General features: G+C 33.6%; 1 protein-coding gene across 1 annotated transcript in view; it reads right to left on the reverse strand.

Moving 5' to 3' along the window:
* Positions 1-15,956, reverse strand: part of LOC130449291 (protein sickie) — a 564,400-nt gene that overhangs the window by 223,063 nt on the left and 325,381 nt on the right. The window contains exon 6 of the mRNA XM_056787013.1: positions 477-1,910. Coding sequence (XP_056642991.1) covers positions 477-1,910 — 1,434 coding nt within the window. The remainder of the gene's footprint in view (positions 1-476; positions 1,911-15,956) is intronic.

A 15,956-nucleotide genomic window follows, 5' to 3' on the forward strand; every position in this document is an offset into this window, starting at 1 on the left:
AGAAAAACTGTGAATTATTCGAAGATAATCAAAGTGAGATGGTCCATTTTTCACGACTTCGTTTCATATAGTTTCAAGTTGTTCAAGCGTTCGAACAGTAAATAGAATCTTTCAGTTGACAAAATTATTTACTTTTTGCACATTTTAGTCTACTTTTGAAGTCAAAGTACATCTTAATAATTCTTCTGCTGTAGCTAACTTTTAAATAATTCATAATACTGAAAAACAATCACAATCACACTACAATCATTCTGTTGTTCAGTTTAACAAAAATTTTTAATAAACCATTAAAATAAAAATTTGTTCTACTAACAAACATTTTTCTCATTATTTTGACATTCAATATCCCAAAATTATAAAAAAATAATAAAATATGTTGTAAGCTTGTATCAGTGAACAACCTCTATCAATTTTATTGAATAAAAATGTATCTTTTATAAACAAAAAACCACGAGAAATATAAATGGGAGACTTACCCATTTGGTAAATGCGCAGGCATAGTTTGTAATCTCCTGGTATACAAAATGGATCCTCCTTCAGACATATATCCATCTGCTATGTCCATAGCGACGGTATTTCTGAGTATCTCTCCATCCGATAAGTATCCGTTAGCTAAAGATATTTCACAATAATCCGATCCACCGTCTGGTTGTACCCTTTGGTACTGTCTCTGTCTGGGCGGCAAAGTCAAAGTGCTACAGTAACCTCGTAACAAAGGCCTCATTGGTTCTATAGATAAATTATCATCTTTCTCCTCTAAGTATACATCTTTGATATGATTAAGGATATCTTTTTGTGTTTCTTTTGGAAGATCTAATTTTTCTCTATTAAGTATATTATTGTAAGATATGTGATTTGTTTCTTTGTCGATTTTCTGTTGCTTTACTTCTTCGTTTGAAGAATCTTTAGGTGTTTGAGGAGCCGGTGGAGGCGGCGATTGATCGGTGACTGCAGTGATATAGTTTACAGGTTCTTTTCGGTTTGGTATGATGTTGTGGCATTCTGATCCACTTTCACTAGAAGGTTTATATATAACTGAACTTTCACTAGAATTACTATGATGACCTGTACTAGCGCTATGACTGCTCTCTGATAGCTGCGTAGAATCTTTATCGGTCTTTATTGGTGATATGAGAGCTACAGTTGGCTTTTGTTGTTTTAGTGATACTTGGGAGCTTTCTCTAGATACTGATATTCCATTTGGTCCTTTGAATGAGCTTACGCTAGCATCTCTTGTGATTTTACTAGTTCCTTTTACTGCGGCAGTTGGTTTAGGTATGCCGGTTCCAGGAACTGGTTGTGCGGCTCCGTTAAGTACTGGTAAATGCGTCGATTTAGGAACCGATTCCTTACTCACCGCAACTCTTATTTTTGGTTCTGCTATTTTAGTCATAGGAAGATTTGCTACTTTGTAAGCATGTTTTTCGACATCAGCTGCGGTTTTGTTTGACTTGTTGCTTGTTATAACTTCCTTTTTGGTAGCATTAGGACTATTTTTAACCTGAGTCGGTTTTCCTGGTCTCGTTTGTTTTAATCTAGAGGTATTACGAACTGGTTTTAGATCTACGTTTGGTTCAAGACTTATACTTGAGTCACTGCGTTCACTTCTAGCTGAGGATACCCCGCTGGAACTACTGGTTCTTTTACCATTACTAGCAGGAGATGGTTTCTCATTATTTTTGAAAAGTTTCAATTTATCTAACATTGAATTTTTTTGAGATTGGTTGTTGCTCTGGTAGGGACTGGTTATTTGAGTGGGTGGAGCTCTAGGTATCATGGACATTGCAGGACTGGTACTTCGGCTGCTGCCTGCAACCGGTCGAACTTTGTCCGGGGGGCATCTCCGAGCTGGTAACGATGAACCTGGTAAAGGAATACTACTGTTTCCCTTATGAACTATCGCCGAAGATCTGTAACAAAACAAAATTTATAATTAGTTAAGCGGAAATTTCAAGATGTTCTTTTTAGTCAGATTCGGTATAGATTTGATCAACCGCATTTGACGAAGGAAAATATGTGATTTTATCAAAGCAATATACGTGTGTCGTTATTTTGGAAGTTCATACATTAAGATACGAGCTTCTACAGTATCCACCATATTTTCCTCGACTATTTTATGTTACAAAATTGAGGAAAAAGATCGGAGGTGAAATAATCGTATAGAATTAAACAATTGTATCCTCTGATCATTTTTAAAGAGTCTATGTATGCCCGGAATTAAATATTATTATTAGAATAGAAGTCGTTTATAGAATAGAAGGCACTTTTCAGTAAATATGCCCTCAAATTATTGTGAAATTTGAGCCCTTAACTAATTCCTCAACCAATTTTTCCATGTTTACAAATTCACTATTGATAACTGCCATACAAATACTAAATAACGTAGCGTCTTCGAACTTAAAACATATGCTGACAGGGACTTTCCAATATAGTGGTATTTTTCAAGCCATCTCAGGCCTGGTACTTCTAGTACCATCCTCGTAAATTAAGCTTCTTCTCATGTAACATTTCAAAGGTAAGTAATTGAGAAACTGCTCAATTATTCGTATGGTTAAACTTAATTCACAAGAACAAAAATTAACAATTATTTTATTAAATTTAGTCCAAATATACGCCTAGTTACTTGTATTATGGCTTAGAAGAAATACTATAAAAATAATTGTAGTATTATCTTCAAAAAAAGTATCAATAAAAATAAATTGAATATATTAAACGGTCAATATTATTCTATTACTGTTGATTTTATATTTTTACCAATAGTCCAGTGATTTTCTTGATTTAGGTAGTTCTCAGGGTACTTTATCGATACAGTGAAAGTTAACATTTTTGTTATGAGATTTATTTTTGTTTAAATTCTGAATTTTGCAAATAACTCGAAATTGATACCAAAGTGAAGGGATCAAAAATGTAGTTTGAGAAATTTAAAACTTAAAAGACATGTGTCTGTGACTCTGCTATACCCAGCTGCAAACCCTTGCTTCAGGTCGTCAATTAAACGATTACCTTCAAAATGAGACCAATTAGACCTTTGAACTCACTCTGTGATAGGAGAACTACTTTTACTAATGCTAGATTTTTTCATAATTGACAAGTTTGGTTACTTTTTTAGTCGTTGAATACTAGCCATTTTCGCAAAATAATGAGAAAACTAAAGCATACATTTTGTAGCTGAGTTGTACAGCTTCAATTTCCTTTCCAAATAAGTTCGTAAAACCTTCGGTTTCGCATCAAAAATATTTTTTTCTTAAAATTTTTTACCATTTTCGATGGTTTGGTTTTAACGCATCATACGGGGGAAACGGAAGCTTACATAAAAGAGAATGGGATGAGCACAGTCATCCTCTATGTAGATATCCATTACAAAAAAGAAACCTCTCTCTACTGGGAGGATTCAATACATCAGCCGAAGATTCTACGGGTATAGCGGGTGCCGTCGGAGCAAAACAGATAGACGGCAAGACATCTTATTAGTGCACGTGTGTGCAAGATTTAACGTTAATAGTTGAATGGACATTGTGAAAAAAAAGTGAAAATGGCCGATAAGGAATCTAATGGGAGTGTTTCATGGTAAAAAATTAATTGATCAGTAAATAGGAATTTTGACGGAGTTTAGAGACATTTTGTCACCGAAAGCAATGAAGCAACCACTAACGCCCTCAGAGATCTTAAAAATGATTTTTTGTAACTGCCAATAAGGTTGTAGTAAATTGTGTAATTGCAAGAAGGTTGGACTGCTACGTAGAAGCTTATGCGGGTCGTGTTTGCAAAATTCATGCACGAATCTGATTCCTGCTGACTTGAGGAAGAAGAATTTTTTGACGGAGGGACCAGTTTTACAGGAAAAGGCAGTGAAGATACACTGACGAACACGGAATTCCTCGGAAGAAATGCTCGTGAGTGATGATGAAATCGAATAAATGTTTAAATATTTATTTTTAAAGATTATCCCGGTCCCATACTTAAGTTTAGAGTACTTACAACAATCAAGATTTTAAAAGAGGATTTCTGGAATTATAGAGATTTTTACAGCTTTTGAGCTTCTTCGAAGGTAATTTCCTGCTCGGTATTTTTTTCAGAAAATTACCTCTAAATTTCAAGTCTTTTTTGAGTTATCCGCAAGAAATGCACTGTTGAAAAAATCCAGTAACATGAAATTCGCTTTTTGTAAGAGTAATTTTGAGAAAAAAATCACAGGGAACCTTTTTTGTAGGAAATGTTTTGAACTACATTTTTGATCCCTTCACATTTTTCGAAATGCGGCAAAATATATCAATTAGCGGCTAAAATTTTGATTTTAACTTTTACGGTATCGATAGAGTACCCTCAGAACTACTTAAATCCAGAAAATCAGCTACATAACTAATTTTCGTGGGTTTTGGCTCTAATTGGGCTGTACTCACTCGATTACTTGTATTGGATGGGAGGCGCTAATATCCCTGCATCACACAATATATCCTGCTTTTTCTATTTCCACAGGACAACCAATATTTGGAAAAAATTTTCTATGATTATAGATTGTTGCCAAAAATACAAGAAATTTCGAAAAAAATATCTCCATTTGTCGCTTATTAATCACTAACGGCTTGGTATCTCAATATTTAATTAATTTAGTTAGTTACCTTAACACAGACAACAATATGTCACTCGTCAGTAAGAAAAATAGATACAATTGAACTATACTTCCAAAGAAGAAAAATTTTTAGCCTGTATCACTCAGATAAACCATTGTGTAAACAGATTAAACCAGTTTGTCATTCTCGTGGTTAAAGTTTGTTTATTAAAAGCAAATAAACAAAAAAGATCCATGAACTTCCACAGACATCCGTTTATTCATTTGCAGTGGCGTACTATATAATATGAACAGAACTGTGAGGATAATCTATTTCAACAAAAGAACTGAACTTTTTAAACAAGATTCTTGTCGTCAAAACTATTAATTTAGATGGAGATATATTTAGAATATTAATGAAACATCTCCAATAAACAATCAATAAAAACTGAAGTCGTAGAATACTAGCTGTTTCTTGATGCTTTTCTCACGCAGCTTTGTGTAATAAGAGGTAATAACTTAAATATGACTGATAGGTATTACGAATCTATGAAAACATAAATAAAGTTTCGGAGTTTAAAAATAGAACTTAGTTTTTGCAGCCAAAATTAAAACTAAATTAAAATTAACATTAAACTAAACTTTCTTGGTAATCCAATAGAAATTCCCTTTATGGGTCCCTGATGTCGTTCAAATGTTGAAAGCTTCTGACATTGTCAGTGACAGTGTTCCTTCAGCGAAAGGACATTGCTGACTTTCAGACACTGCTCTTCCTATTTTTTTTAAATCAGTTTTAAAAACAAAACAATACCACTAATACAGACTAACCTAACAAATTCTGTGCTCATAACCTCATAAAATTAAGAAATTAAAATTGAGAATTGACAAACTCTTCATTTAATTTTAAATTAGATTTACTGTCAATCTTCTGCATTAACTACAAGTAGCATTTCAGTGTCTTTTAACTAGTAATTTATATTCTCAGTTCAAAGTTTAGTTTTTAATTATGGCTGCATAAACCAGGCTATAGATGTGTAATAATTTTTGGTGAAGAGTTAAAACAAATAAAAGGAAGAAAATAATAAATATACTTTATGGTTCGACGTTGACCAAGTTCCACCACCAGTAATTGGAACTACAATCATCGATGAGAATCCTGCAGGTATTTATCTATGGTTTTTATAACATATAGAAGTTAAATAAAAATCATGTGGATAAACATATAAAATTTACACTTTCTTTACAGATAACGTTGATGTGATGTCATTGAAACATCAAACAATAAAAGAGGATGATGCAGAAGAATTAGAAAAAGCTAATGCTAATAAGAGACCCGATTTCAGATTATATACTATGATTAGCAACAATAATGTTCTTTATTTTCTTTGAAGTAATTACATTAAGCTAGTTCAAATCTTGCTCAAAAATTTTTTTTCCAGTAGTGTCTTCCAAGAACATATTAGGAACAAGTTTTTGACTATATTCAGTTTTGATTCTCTGACATTTTGCTATCAAGTACTGTCAGTTTAACGTTAAAAGTAGATTTTTTGGCAACTAGAAACCAATTAGTAGTTTTATCGGACATTGTTCATTTTAAGTTTTACTCCAATAATTTCAACACCACATATGGATTATATTTTCCCAAATGTTGCAACCCTTAAAAAATTACTGATGTTGCATTTGTGTCGTTTGGTGAATTTATAAGAAGTGTTTTTTTTTCTTGTTCACTATATATATATAAAAAAAATGTTAGAAATCGGATCGATGCATTCGGTTACGACCTCGTAAATAAATCATTTGTTTCTATTTTTAATTTTATTTACACTACATACCTTCCCGAAATAAGGAGGAGCATTCATTAAAGACTAAACCTAATACTCCGAAACTGACAGCAAACGTTTAACTGGATATCTATAAATAAAAATAAATAATTCTTAACTGTTCTTTTTCCATTTCCAGCTTATGTAATATACCTACATAAAAAATAGTATTCATTGTGCCTCGTCAAAAACATTTTGATTTTGAAATTAGAAAATGTCGTAATTTAAAAAAAAATGTTCTATTTATAATAACGATCAGAAAGCTGAAACTTTCTGGGCAATTAGCATATTACAAAGACAAAATAAGTTTGAGTTAAGTGAGCGTTTCAAATATGAAATTCAAATCCATAATTGTATCTCAAGATTGAAGAATCATTCAACAACAAACTAACAATGAATTTTTTCATGAAGATTTATATCAACTAAAACACATCTCTGTGACCACATTTAATGACTCCAACACTTTACGTCCGATGAAATAAATCAAGCTCATGAAGGGTGCAAAAACGGTAAAGCCCGTTAAATGGAATTCCTTATGAGTTTATTAAAAGTTTGCTCCAAAACTCTTTATTAAACTAAAAATCCAAGCTTTCGGTAAATGTTATTCCCATCATCAGGAAAACTACAATATAAGTGGAGGTAAATAAAAAATTCAAACCTGTATATAACAGGTGTGTTAAATATATAATATTGAAGTAGACTTACGTTTAATTTGAGGATGAATTCCTAGGTCTTTTCTTAACGAAGTAAGTCATGGCAAAAGATTGAGGAGTTGGGTTGCACATAAACTATGCATGTTTTTGTGAATATTCGGTAAAAAATTCTTGAATATGTAAAAATAGTTGAAATGTGTAATTGAAGTTGATTTAATAACTAAGTAATGCACATATTTTCACAAAATACCAAGTGATGTCAATTACTAAAACTGATTACACTTGTATATCTTAAAATCTCAGTTTTGGTAATTGACATCACATGGTATTATATGAAAATATGTGCATTATTTAGTTATTAAATCAACTTCAATTACATATTTTAAATAAATAACAGGTGTAATACAATCTTTGAGAAAAACTCAGTAAAACCATGGTCAATACTACCGAAAAATCGCAGAGATGAAGTTCTTCTAACACGTCTTCATCTAGGGCCCAGGGGTTCCCAAACTAGGTTGCGGGGCCCCCTGGGAGGGCTTGGAGAAAGTCCAGAGGAGGCGTGACACCCAAATAAATAAATAAAAGAAAACAACAAAAATAATTTACTCAAATCTTTGAAATAAAGTCTTTCTAAGTTTTCATAATTGTTTTTGTAAAGTTTTAATAAAGTTGTAAACTTTATCAAAGAAGGCTACGGTTTTTAAAACTACAAAACACACAAGAGTTCAAGGTTCTCAAAACCGTCCCCCTACATAGCAGTTACTGTCAGACGCAATAGCCGTGTGTACCGAACCTCGGTATGGCCATGGTGTGAGTGCGAGTGCACAGAGCGTTTTTTGCCATCCAGCTTGACGAGAGTACAGACGTAGCATAACGTTGTAATCTGATTGTATATGTTCATTACATTGAAAATGAAAGAATGAAGGATGAACTGATGGTTTTTACTGAGCTGGTGACCACTACTAAAGCTGTAGATGTGATGAAAGCAGTATCAGACAAAAATTATTGGTATATGCACAGAGGTGCTCCTTCAAAGCTCAGTTCTCGCTCAGGCTTTGTACAATTGGTCAAAGAAAAGAATGCTGACGTGGTTGGGATTAATTGTTCTATTCACCACGAAATTTTAGGACCTAAATACAATATAACTTACCTTAAAAATTAATTTAAAAAGATCTCGATCATAAACTTAATTTAACAGATATTTATAGATAGAACACTTAATTTACAGTGAATCGCTAATAACCAGTATACTGTTCATGCGTATTTTTGTAATAAAACAAAGTACAGTCTGGTTGGCATGAAACTATCCTAACTAAGCGGTATAAAAAACAAATTATAGAGGTATCTCACTAGTTAATTGCTTCGCTAACATCTTCACCACCATTAAATCGCTTATATAATTGATGCGAAAAAATTTGTATTCTACGGGAATATCGTACATTTTCACCTTCGATTACCAAAAAGAAAGGTTGTTTTTGTAGACTTTAAAAGAGAATTGTATTAAGCAGCTGTGAGCTCTAAAATAATTCATATAAAAAAATATATATACGATCACACATTTACCTCTATTAAACTAAAGAGTGTCTTGACAAACTTGTTCAGTTTGGTCTAAAATTTAATCATGAATCGACTTACGAAGGAACAACGCTTGCAAATTATTGAATTTTACAATAAAAATTCATGCTCGGTGAAGCATCGCGCATTTCTTCCAATTTATGGTCAGTTTGGTCGTCCTACTGAGGGAACTATTCGGAAGCTTGTGACTCAATTTCGAACCCAGTTTACGATATAGGACATTAAACCATTAACACGCAAACGTACAGTAAGGACCGAAGAAAATATTGCGGCTGTATCCGCCAGTGTTACTGATGATGGTGAAATGTCGATTCGCCGCCGTTCGCAGCAATTGGGCCTCTGTTACTACACTACGTAGAAAATTTTATGAAGCCTTATAAGATACGGCTGGTGCAAGAATTGAAGACACACGATCTCTCACATTGTCTAACATTTGGTGAATGGGCGCTGGCAAAGTTGGATGGAGATCCACTTTTGTGTTCAACGACGAAGCTCATTTCTGGTTGAATGGTTACGTCAACAAGCAAAATTGTCACATCTGGAGTGAAGATCAGCCAAAAGCATTGCAACAGCTACCAATGCTCCCGTAAAAGTCACCGTTTGGTGTGGAATATGGACCGGTGGCATCATCAGGCCGTACTTCTACCGTGTGATGATTGACGATTTTTTGCCTAAAAGGGGAGAATTGGACATGCCTGATATGTGGTTTCAACAAAACAGTGCCACATGGCAAGCGAAACTATGACCAAATTGAGAGTCGCTAGTGGGGAACAGTTTATCTCACGTTTGGGGCCCATCAATTGGCCGCCTAGATCATGTTATTTAACGGCTTTAGACTATTTCTTGTGGGGCCATGCTAAGGCTAAGGTCTACAGGGATAAACCAGCAACGATTGACGCATTGGAAGCCAATATTGAAGCATTTATTCGTAAAATACCGGTCGATATGTTGGAGAGAGTGTGCCATAATTGGAACTAGCACATGGGCTATCGAAAGCGGAGCCGCGGCCAACATCGTTCTATCGATTTCAATAAAGATTTCATGAATTTCTTCAAATTTTTTGTGTTTTTTTTCCAAAATCAAATCCTATACCTCTTAAAAAATCACTGATTAAATGGTTGCTTCAGCAAGAAGTTTGATATAACTGAAGGAGTCCTACAGGGGGATCATTACGCCCGTTGCAGTTTTCTTTGTTTTTGTCAGATATTGAAGATTATTTTAGATTTGTTAGCCGTAAATTAAAAACGTTAGAATCCTATTCCAACTCGATAAGATTAGAAGTAAACATACAAAAAAGTAAAGTATTGATATTTATTAAGGGTGGAGATAACAACTGAAAACTTGATTTCCAAATATAATAACGAACCGGAATAAAAGAAAAAACAACAAATAAAGGCTGGTATAATGAAAATTGTCATGAAATACTAAATAAAAAAAACGGGGCAAGACTAAAATGGATCCAAACTGGCAAGCAACAGGACTTACAAAAATATAATGAGTTAAGAAAAGAATCAAAAAGCGTTAATACAAGAGCAAAAAGAAATTGGATAGACAGCAAAATAAAGGAAATAGAAAGGGAAAATATAAATATAAACTCGAAGAAGTTCTATAAGAGCATACATGAACAAAATAAGGTAAATAAAGGGAAGATAAAAGGCATAAAGGATAGCAACGGAAAAGTTACGGAAGATGAACATCAGTACAAAATGACATGGACGCAATATTTTAAGGAAATACTTACAGATAAAGAAGTATTCCAAGATGAAGAATATTAACAAATAGAAGATCTAGAAAATGCAACCGAAAATACGGATGAACCAACAAGAGAGGAAATCTATGAAATAATCAATAAAAGCCGCAATGGAAAAGCACCTGGATTAGATGGCATTAATATGGAGCTAATAAAATATGGAGGCTTTGACCTCCAATATCGGCTATATGAATTGATCAAAAAGATATGGATCGAAGAAAAAATGCCCGAGGATTGGGAAACTGGTGAAATTATTACTATACACAAAAAAGGGGATCAACAGATATGTAAGAATTACAGAGGACTCACGCTGTTAAACACCGCATATAAAATACTGTCAACACTCATACAAAAAAGAATTTCAAAACAAACCAAAACCATAATTGGACAGTACCAAACCGGGTTTACATCTGGAAAATCTACAATAGATGCTATCCATACGGTCAAGCAGATAATGGAGAAAGCGCATGAGTATAAAATGGAAGTGGAAATACTCTTCATAGATTTTGAACAAGCGTTTGATTCGATAAAAAGAAGTAAGCTCATGTCGGCACTAAAAGAACTGGGAATACACCCCAAACTAAGAAAACTAATACAGTGTACAATGAAGAAAACAACAGTCACAGTAAGGACACAAGTGGGGAACACAGAAGAATTTGAAATAAATCAGGGTGTAAGACAGGGGGATGCTTTATCAACGACGCTGTTCAATTTGGCACTGGAATATGTGATGCGTAAAATAGACAAGAGAACAATAAAAACTAGAAGTGGACAAATAGTAGCATATGCAGACGACATAGCACTTATCACAAGAAGTCGAAACACAATGGAAGAAATGCTAAAGGAAATAGTACTAGAAGGAAGTAAAATGGGTCTTAAAATAAATGAAAAGAAAACAAAAATAATGAGGCTATATAAACGTATTATAAAATAAAAATTGGAAATTTTGATTTTGAGGAAGTAGATACATTCAAGTACTTAGGAATAACCTTAAGTAGTGACGGAAATAAAGAGGCAGAAGTCAAAGAAAAAATAACAGCAGCTAACAGGGCATATTACGCTAACAAAAAACTACTGCAAAACAAAATACTAGGAAAAAGTACAAAAATGAGAATATATAAAACAGAAAATGAGTACCGAAGAAGAATGAACTATGAAATAGCACAAGAAATTAAAGAGGACATAGTAAGAAAAATTAAACAACAAAGAGCAAGATGGCTGGGACATGTATGGAGAGCAGGAGAGGAAACAGTAGCGTACTCAATATTAGATTGGAACCCTGGAAGTGCTAGAAGAAGAGGAAGACCAAGGTCTACATGGTGGCAAGAGGTAAAAGACGACCTTAAGAGAATTGGGATGTGGAACTGGCAAGAAAAAACGAAAGATAGACGAGCCTGGCAGGATATGTGCCACAAGATATAAACAGAAGAGAATGGGGACTGATCTACCCCGAAACAAAGAAAAAAAAAAAATCTAGAAAGCTCGTAAGAGCGGCGTTACCCCATCTGGGGTGTTTAGCCACCATATTATTATTAATAACGAACCTTTGGAGGTAGTAAAAATTTTTACATATTTAGGTGTTACTTTTTCATTTCCGTCCTTATTTCTAAATATGACAAACAAACAGTAATCAAGACTCTACAGGTGCTATTATGAATATTACGTGTCAGTCTAAACTTCATTCTTGGAAAGCTCGTTTGGAACTTAGAATTATATCATTTTATCTTCTCTATCATATGGAATTGGAATCTGGGGATTACGATATGCTAATTTACTTGAACGAGTTCAGGTTAACTTTTGGAGCGGAGATTTGCTAAGACGCAAACTATAGTAGGTGACGTTCAGCAACGATATGATTCTATGATATCAAGATTAAAGATGAAGGCCGCAAAGAATTGATAAATTGATATCAACTAAGCAAGGATTTTATCCAGCAAGATACTAGATAAGATGAATGAAGATATTTTGAAACCGACTGCGTTCAAAATATATATCATCCCGTAATCTATCAAGAACTTAATCGATTAAACGTGGAATATATTCATCATTCAACATAATTTTACATGTTTTGTGTTGACATAATGATTCATTTGCATTAACCGGATTATTCATAGAATCCCATAAATTACCATATAGGTGTAAATCGATAAAATCAGAGACGATGTAAACGTACTTAATTACATTCATGAAATGTTAAATCTAGGTATGACTTGAATGGTTAATTAATCGATTGGAGCAGTTGGTAATAACGACAATTATGTCAGCATTTGTCTCAAGTAGTACAATTTCAATGTTATTTAGTTGTAGAAATGAAAAATTACCTTATTCGGATAAACGTTACATGATCAAATGTTCGAATATAATCATGAAGGCAATTTTTATTGCAAATAATAAATAATTTGTATTGTATTGTATCGGAATAATATTTCCTAGACAATTGGCAGAAGTATAACGATGTAATGGTAATGCTGCTGGTAGCTCTACTCTACTCTACAAACGCGCAGGTCCGTCCACTTAGGAATCTGCTCACAGACAAAGTCTACGACCGGGTGAGAAATAGATCATTCCATCAATCCAAGTCATTCCGACAAAACTTTATCTTAATTTGTGTTGTCTTCGTTCCCTGCTCCTATCCCTTGGTGATTATACTCCCTTGTCTTCATGGTTATGCAAACCGCCATTGAATTATGTTCTTCCGTCTCCTGAGCTAGTACGTTTTACACATTCTTCGGAAAGAGAAGTCATGAACATAGTTTTTCACTGCCTTCTTTAGAGCTGTCCTCCGATGGATAACTTATCCATTAGTCAATGGAAGTACGTAGTAAATAGATCGGAGGGTTTCCTCTTGTGGTTTATTTAGAGTACTAAAGTATGCAGTAGTTATATTCCTACTAGTCGGGAGATCGGCAGTAAACAGTAACAGTAATATTGGACACCACCAATATTACCAGAAAAAGTTTATTTGTTCTCCTCCATATTCTACCATAAAATACATTTCTTACAAACATTATTTTAATATGAGATATATCATATGTGGGAACTGTTCTTTAATTTTGAAAAATGTTCTTTGGTGCCAAACCTTATCGAACTTTTGGTTCACATCAGGAATGGTTGCTACACATTAACTTTTGTCCTCAAAAGGTCGATTTTTGCTATGCTCTTGTTGGATGGTACTATGTTGTTGTTTTAATCTGCGTTTTTTGTGTTTAACAATTTTTGCCACTACCCAGCTATATTTTTCTGTAATTGATTCCTATGGTAAGTTATGGTAGTGGTTGTTATAACTAGAGTTGTTTACTGATGCTATTCATTAATCAGTAGTAGTTGATTTATCAACATTTTTTTAATCTCTTACTCCTTAAACTTTTTTATATAGTTTTGTTGAAAAATTATCTTGATTTTAGGTCTCCATCAATGAAAAGTTCGTTTAAAAGCTTATAATATTAACGTGTGGACTACTTTCAGTCTATATGAAAATATAATTTCATATTTTGATAGTTATCATACTAATTATTCAGTTGGTGGAATTTTCTCAAAAAAATCTAAAGGTAAAGGACAGTTTCCACCAAATTTAATCTCTCAAACTTCTAATTGCCGGATCAACTACTTCTAATAATGTCTTCCAAAAGTTTCTACAAGATTATAGTAAAATTTTCCGTCTTGGGGCCTTCGCAAGAGAATAAATTAGTCCCAAGAGAAATTTGGATTCTCAACAGAATAGAGGGTAGTTGAACAAGTTCGAACGCAATCTTAAATCAAGGTCTTTCGTCTGTGGATTGAATTAAGAGATTGAATAATATAAATATTTAATATTATTATAATAACCTACGAACGCAAGAAATTAGAGAAAAAAAAATAAATTTATACTCAAATGGTTGAAGAAATCTAGTAACTATATATATAATTATAAGTTATTATTTGCATAAATTGTTAGTTGTTATCAGTCCAAAAATATTCTTTGTCTAAGATAGAGACTCCAATTGTCTTGATATTAGACTTTACACAAACAGTGTAGGTGGTTGACATATTGACAATGCATATTATGCAATTCCATCACATCTAAAATCAGACCGTCGAATTGGGCTAAAACGGATATCTGAAGCACTGATTATTTCATACGAACGCGTTCATCATATAGTTCACGTCAATTTGGACATGAGAAAAATTGCTGCAAAATGGATCCCCAAATGTTTGAATGTTGACCAAAAGCATGCAAGGGTAGAAGCATCGCGTTCGATCTGCGCTCGATTTGAAAACGATGTAGACTTCTTAAACCGAATTGTTACTATGGATGAGACTTGGGTACATTTCTACGATCCAGAAACAAAGGAACAATTGATGGAATCGCGACACTCTGGTTTTCCAAGACCTAAGAAGTTTCGTGTCCAAAAATCTGCTGGAAAAGTTCTTGCTTCAGTTTTTTGGGATTGCCATGGAGTAATCATGATTTATTTTTTGGGTAAGGGTTGAATAATAACTGGAGATTACTATTCGACATTACTGACCACTCTATGGGAAAAAATTAAAGAGAAAAGACGCGGAAAGCTATCCAAAGGTGTTTCGGTTTTGTAGGACAAAGTTCCTGCCCACAAATCACATGTTGCCGTACAAAAAATTCCTGATTTAGGGTTTGAATTACTAGAGCACCCCCCTTATTCACCAGATTTGTCTACGTTCAACTATCATCTCTTTTCTCAACTGAAAAAAAGTTTAATAGGTCGTAAATTTTCTTCCAATGAGGAGGTAATAAATGCTGTGGAGGTCTGGTTTGCAGAGCAAGAAGAAAGATTTTTTTAAAAGGTCTAGAGACGTTGCAGGTTCGCTATAATAGATGTATCGAATTAAGAATATGTTGAGTAATGAAATATTTTGACATTGAAATTTTGTTTGATTCTATAGTAGGCTAATAATTTTTCAATATATCCTCGTACTAACACATTGACAATTTTTTCTTCCATTGTTCTAACGCCTCAACCAGACAAAGAGTAAAGATTGTTGACATACAGTTCAACTATTCCATTACATCTAAAATTGATCTTATCAGTCCAAAAAGCTTCGAATAAAAGCTATCCACAGCATTTATCATTCCTATAACTAAATAATATAATCAATCCATTGTTTGAGATCTTCATAATTCAAGATGTTATGCAAAACCATATTATAAGGATAGGTCAATATACATGGTATAAAATAGTATATTTATGATCTTCCAGATATTTAGAACAGTGATGATGCGTGAGACATTGCTCTTGTACAAACGTGGGGATTCAATGTACATACTAACACATTGACAATTTTGGCTCCTATTGTTTTAGAGCCTAAATCTGACTCCCTGCGAGGCAACATGAGAGAACTCAAGTGCGAGAGTTTGGACCGTGCGTGTCGGTTTTTCGAGCGCGAACCAAAGGACGTGAACATGAATTTAAATTGGGATAGGCAGGTACAACTACAAATATCGGTACTATTTTTTCTGCTTCCGAAGAGGCGTAATAATTGTCTTGTTGTACTGTACTGTAGTGTCTTTTAAAGAGAATATGAGAAATAAAAACTTTTCAATTGAATCCTTTTCCGGTATAAACGTCATTTGAAGTTTTGATGGTTTATTTCAA

This window comes from Diorhabda sublineata, chromosome 10 (assembly GCF_026230105.1).
Source record: "Diorhabda sublineata isolate icDioSubl1.1 chromosome 10, icDioSubl1.1, whole genome shotgun sequence".
NCBI classification, from domain to species: domain Eukaryota; kingdom Metazoa; phylum Arthropoda; class Insecta; order Coleoptera; family Chrysomelidae; genus Diorhabda; species Diorhabda sublineata.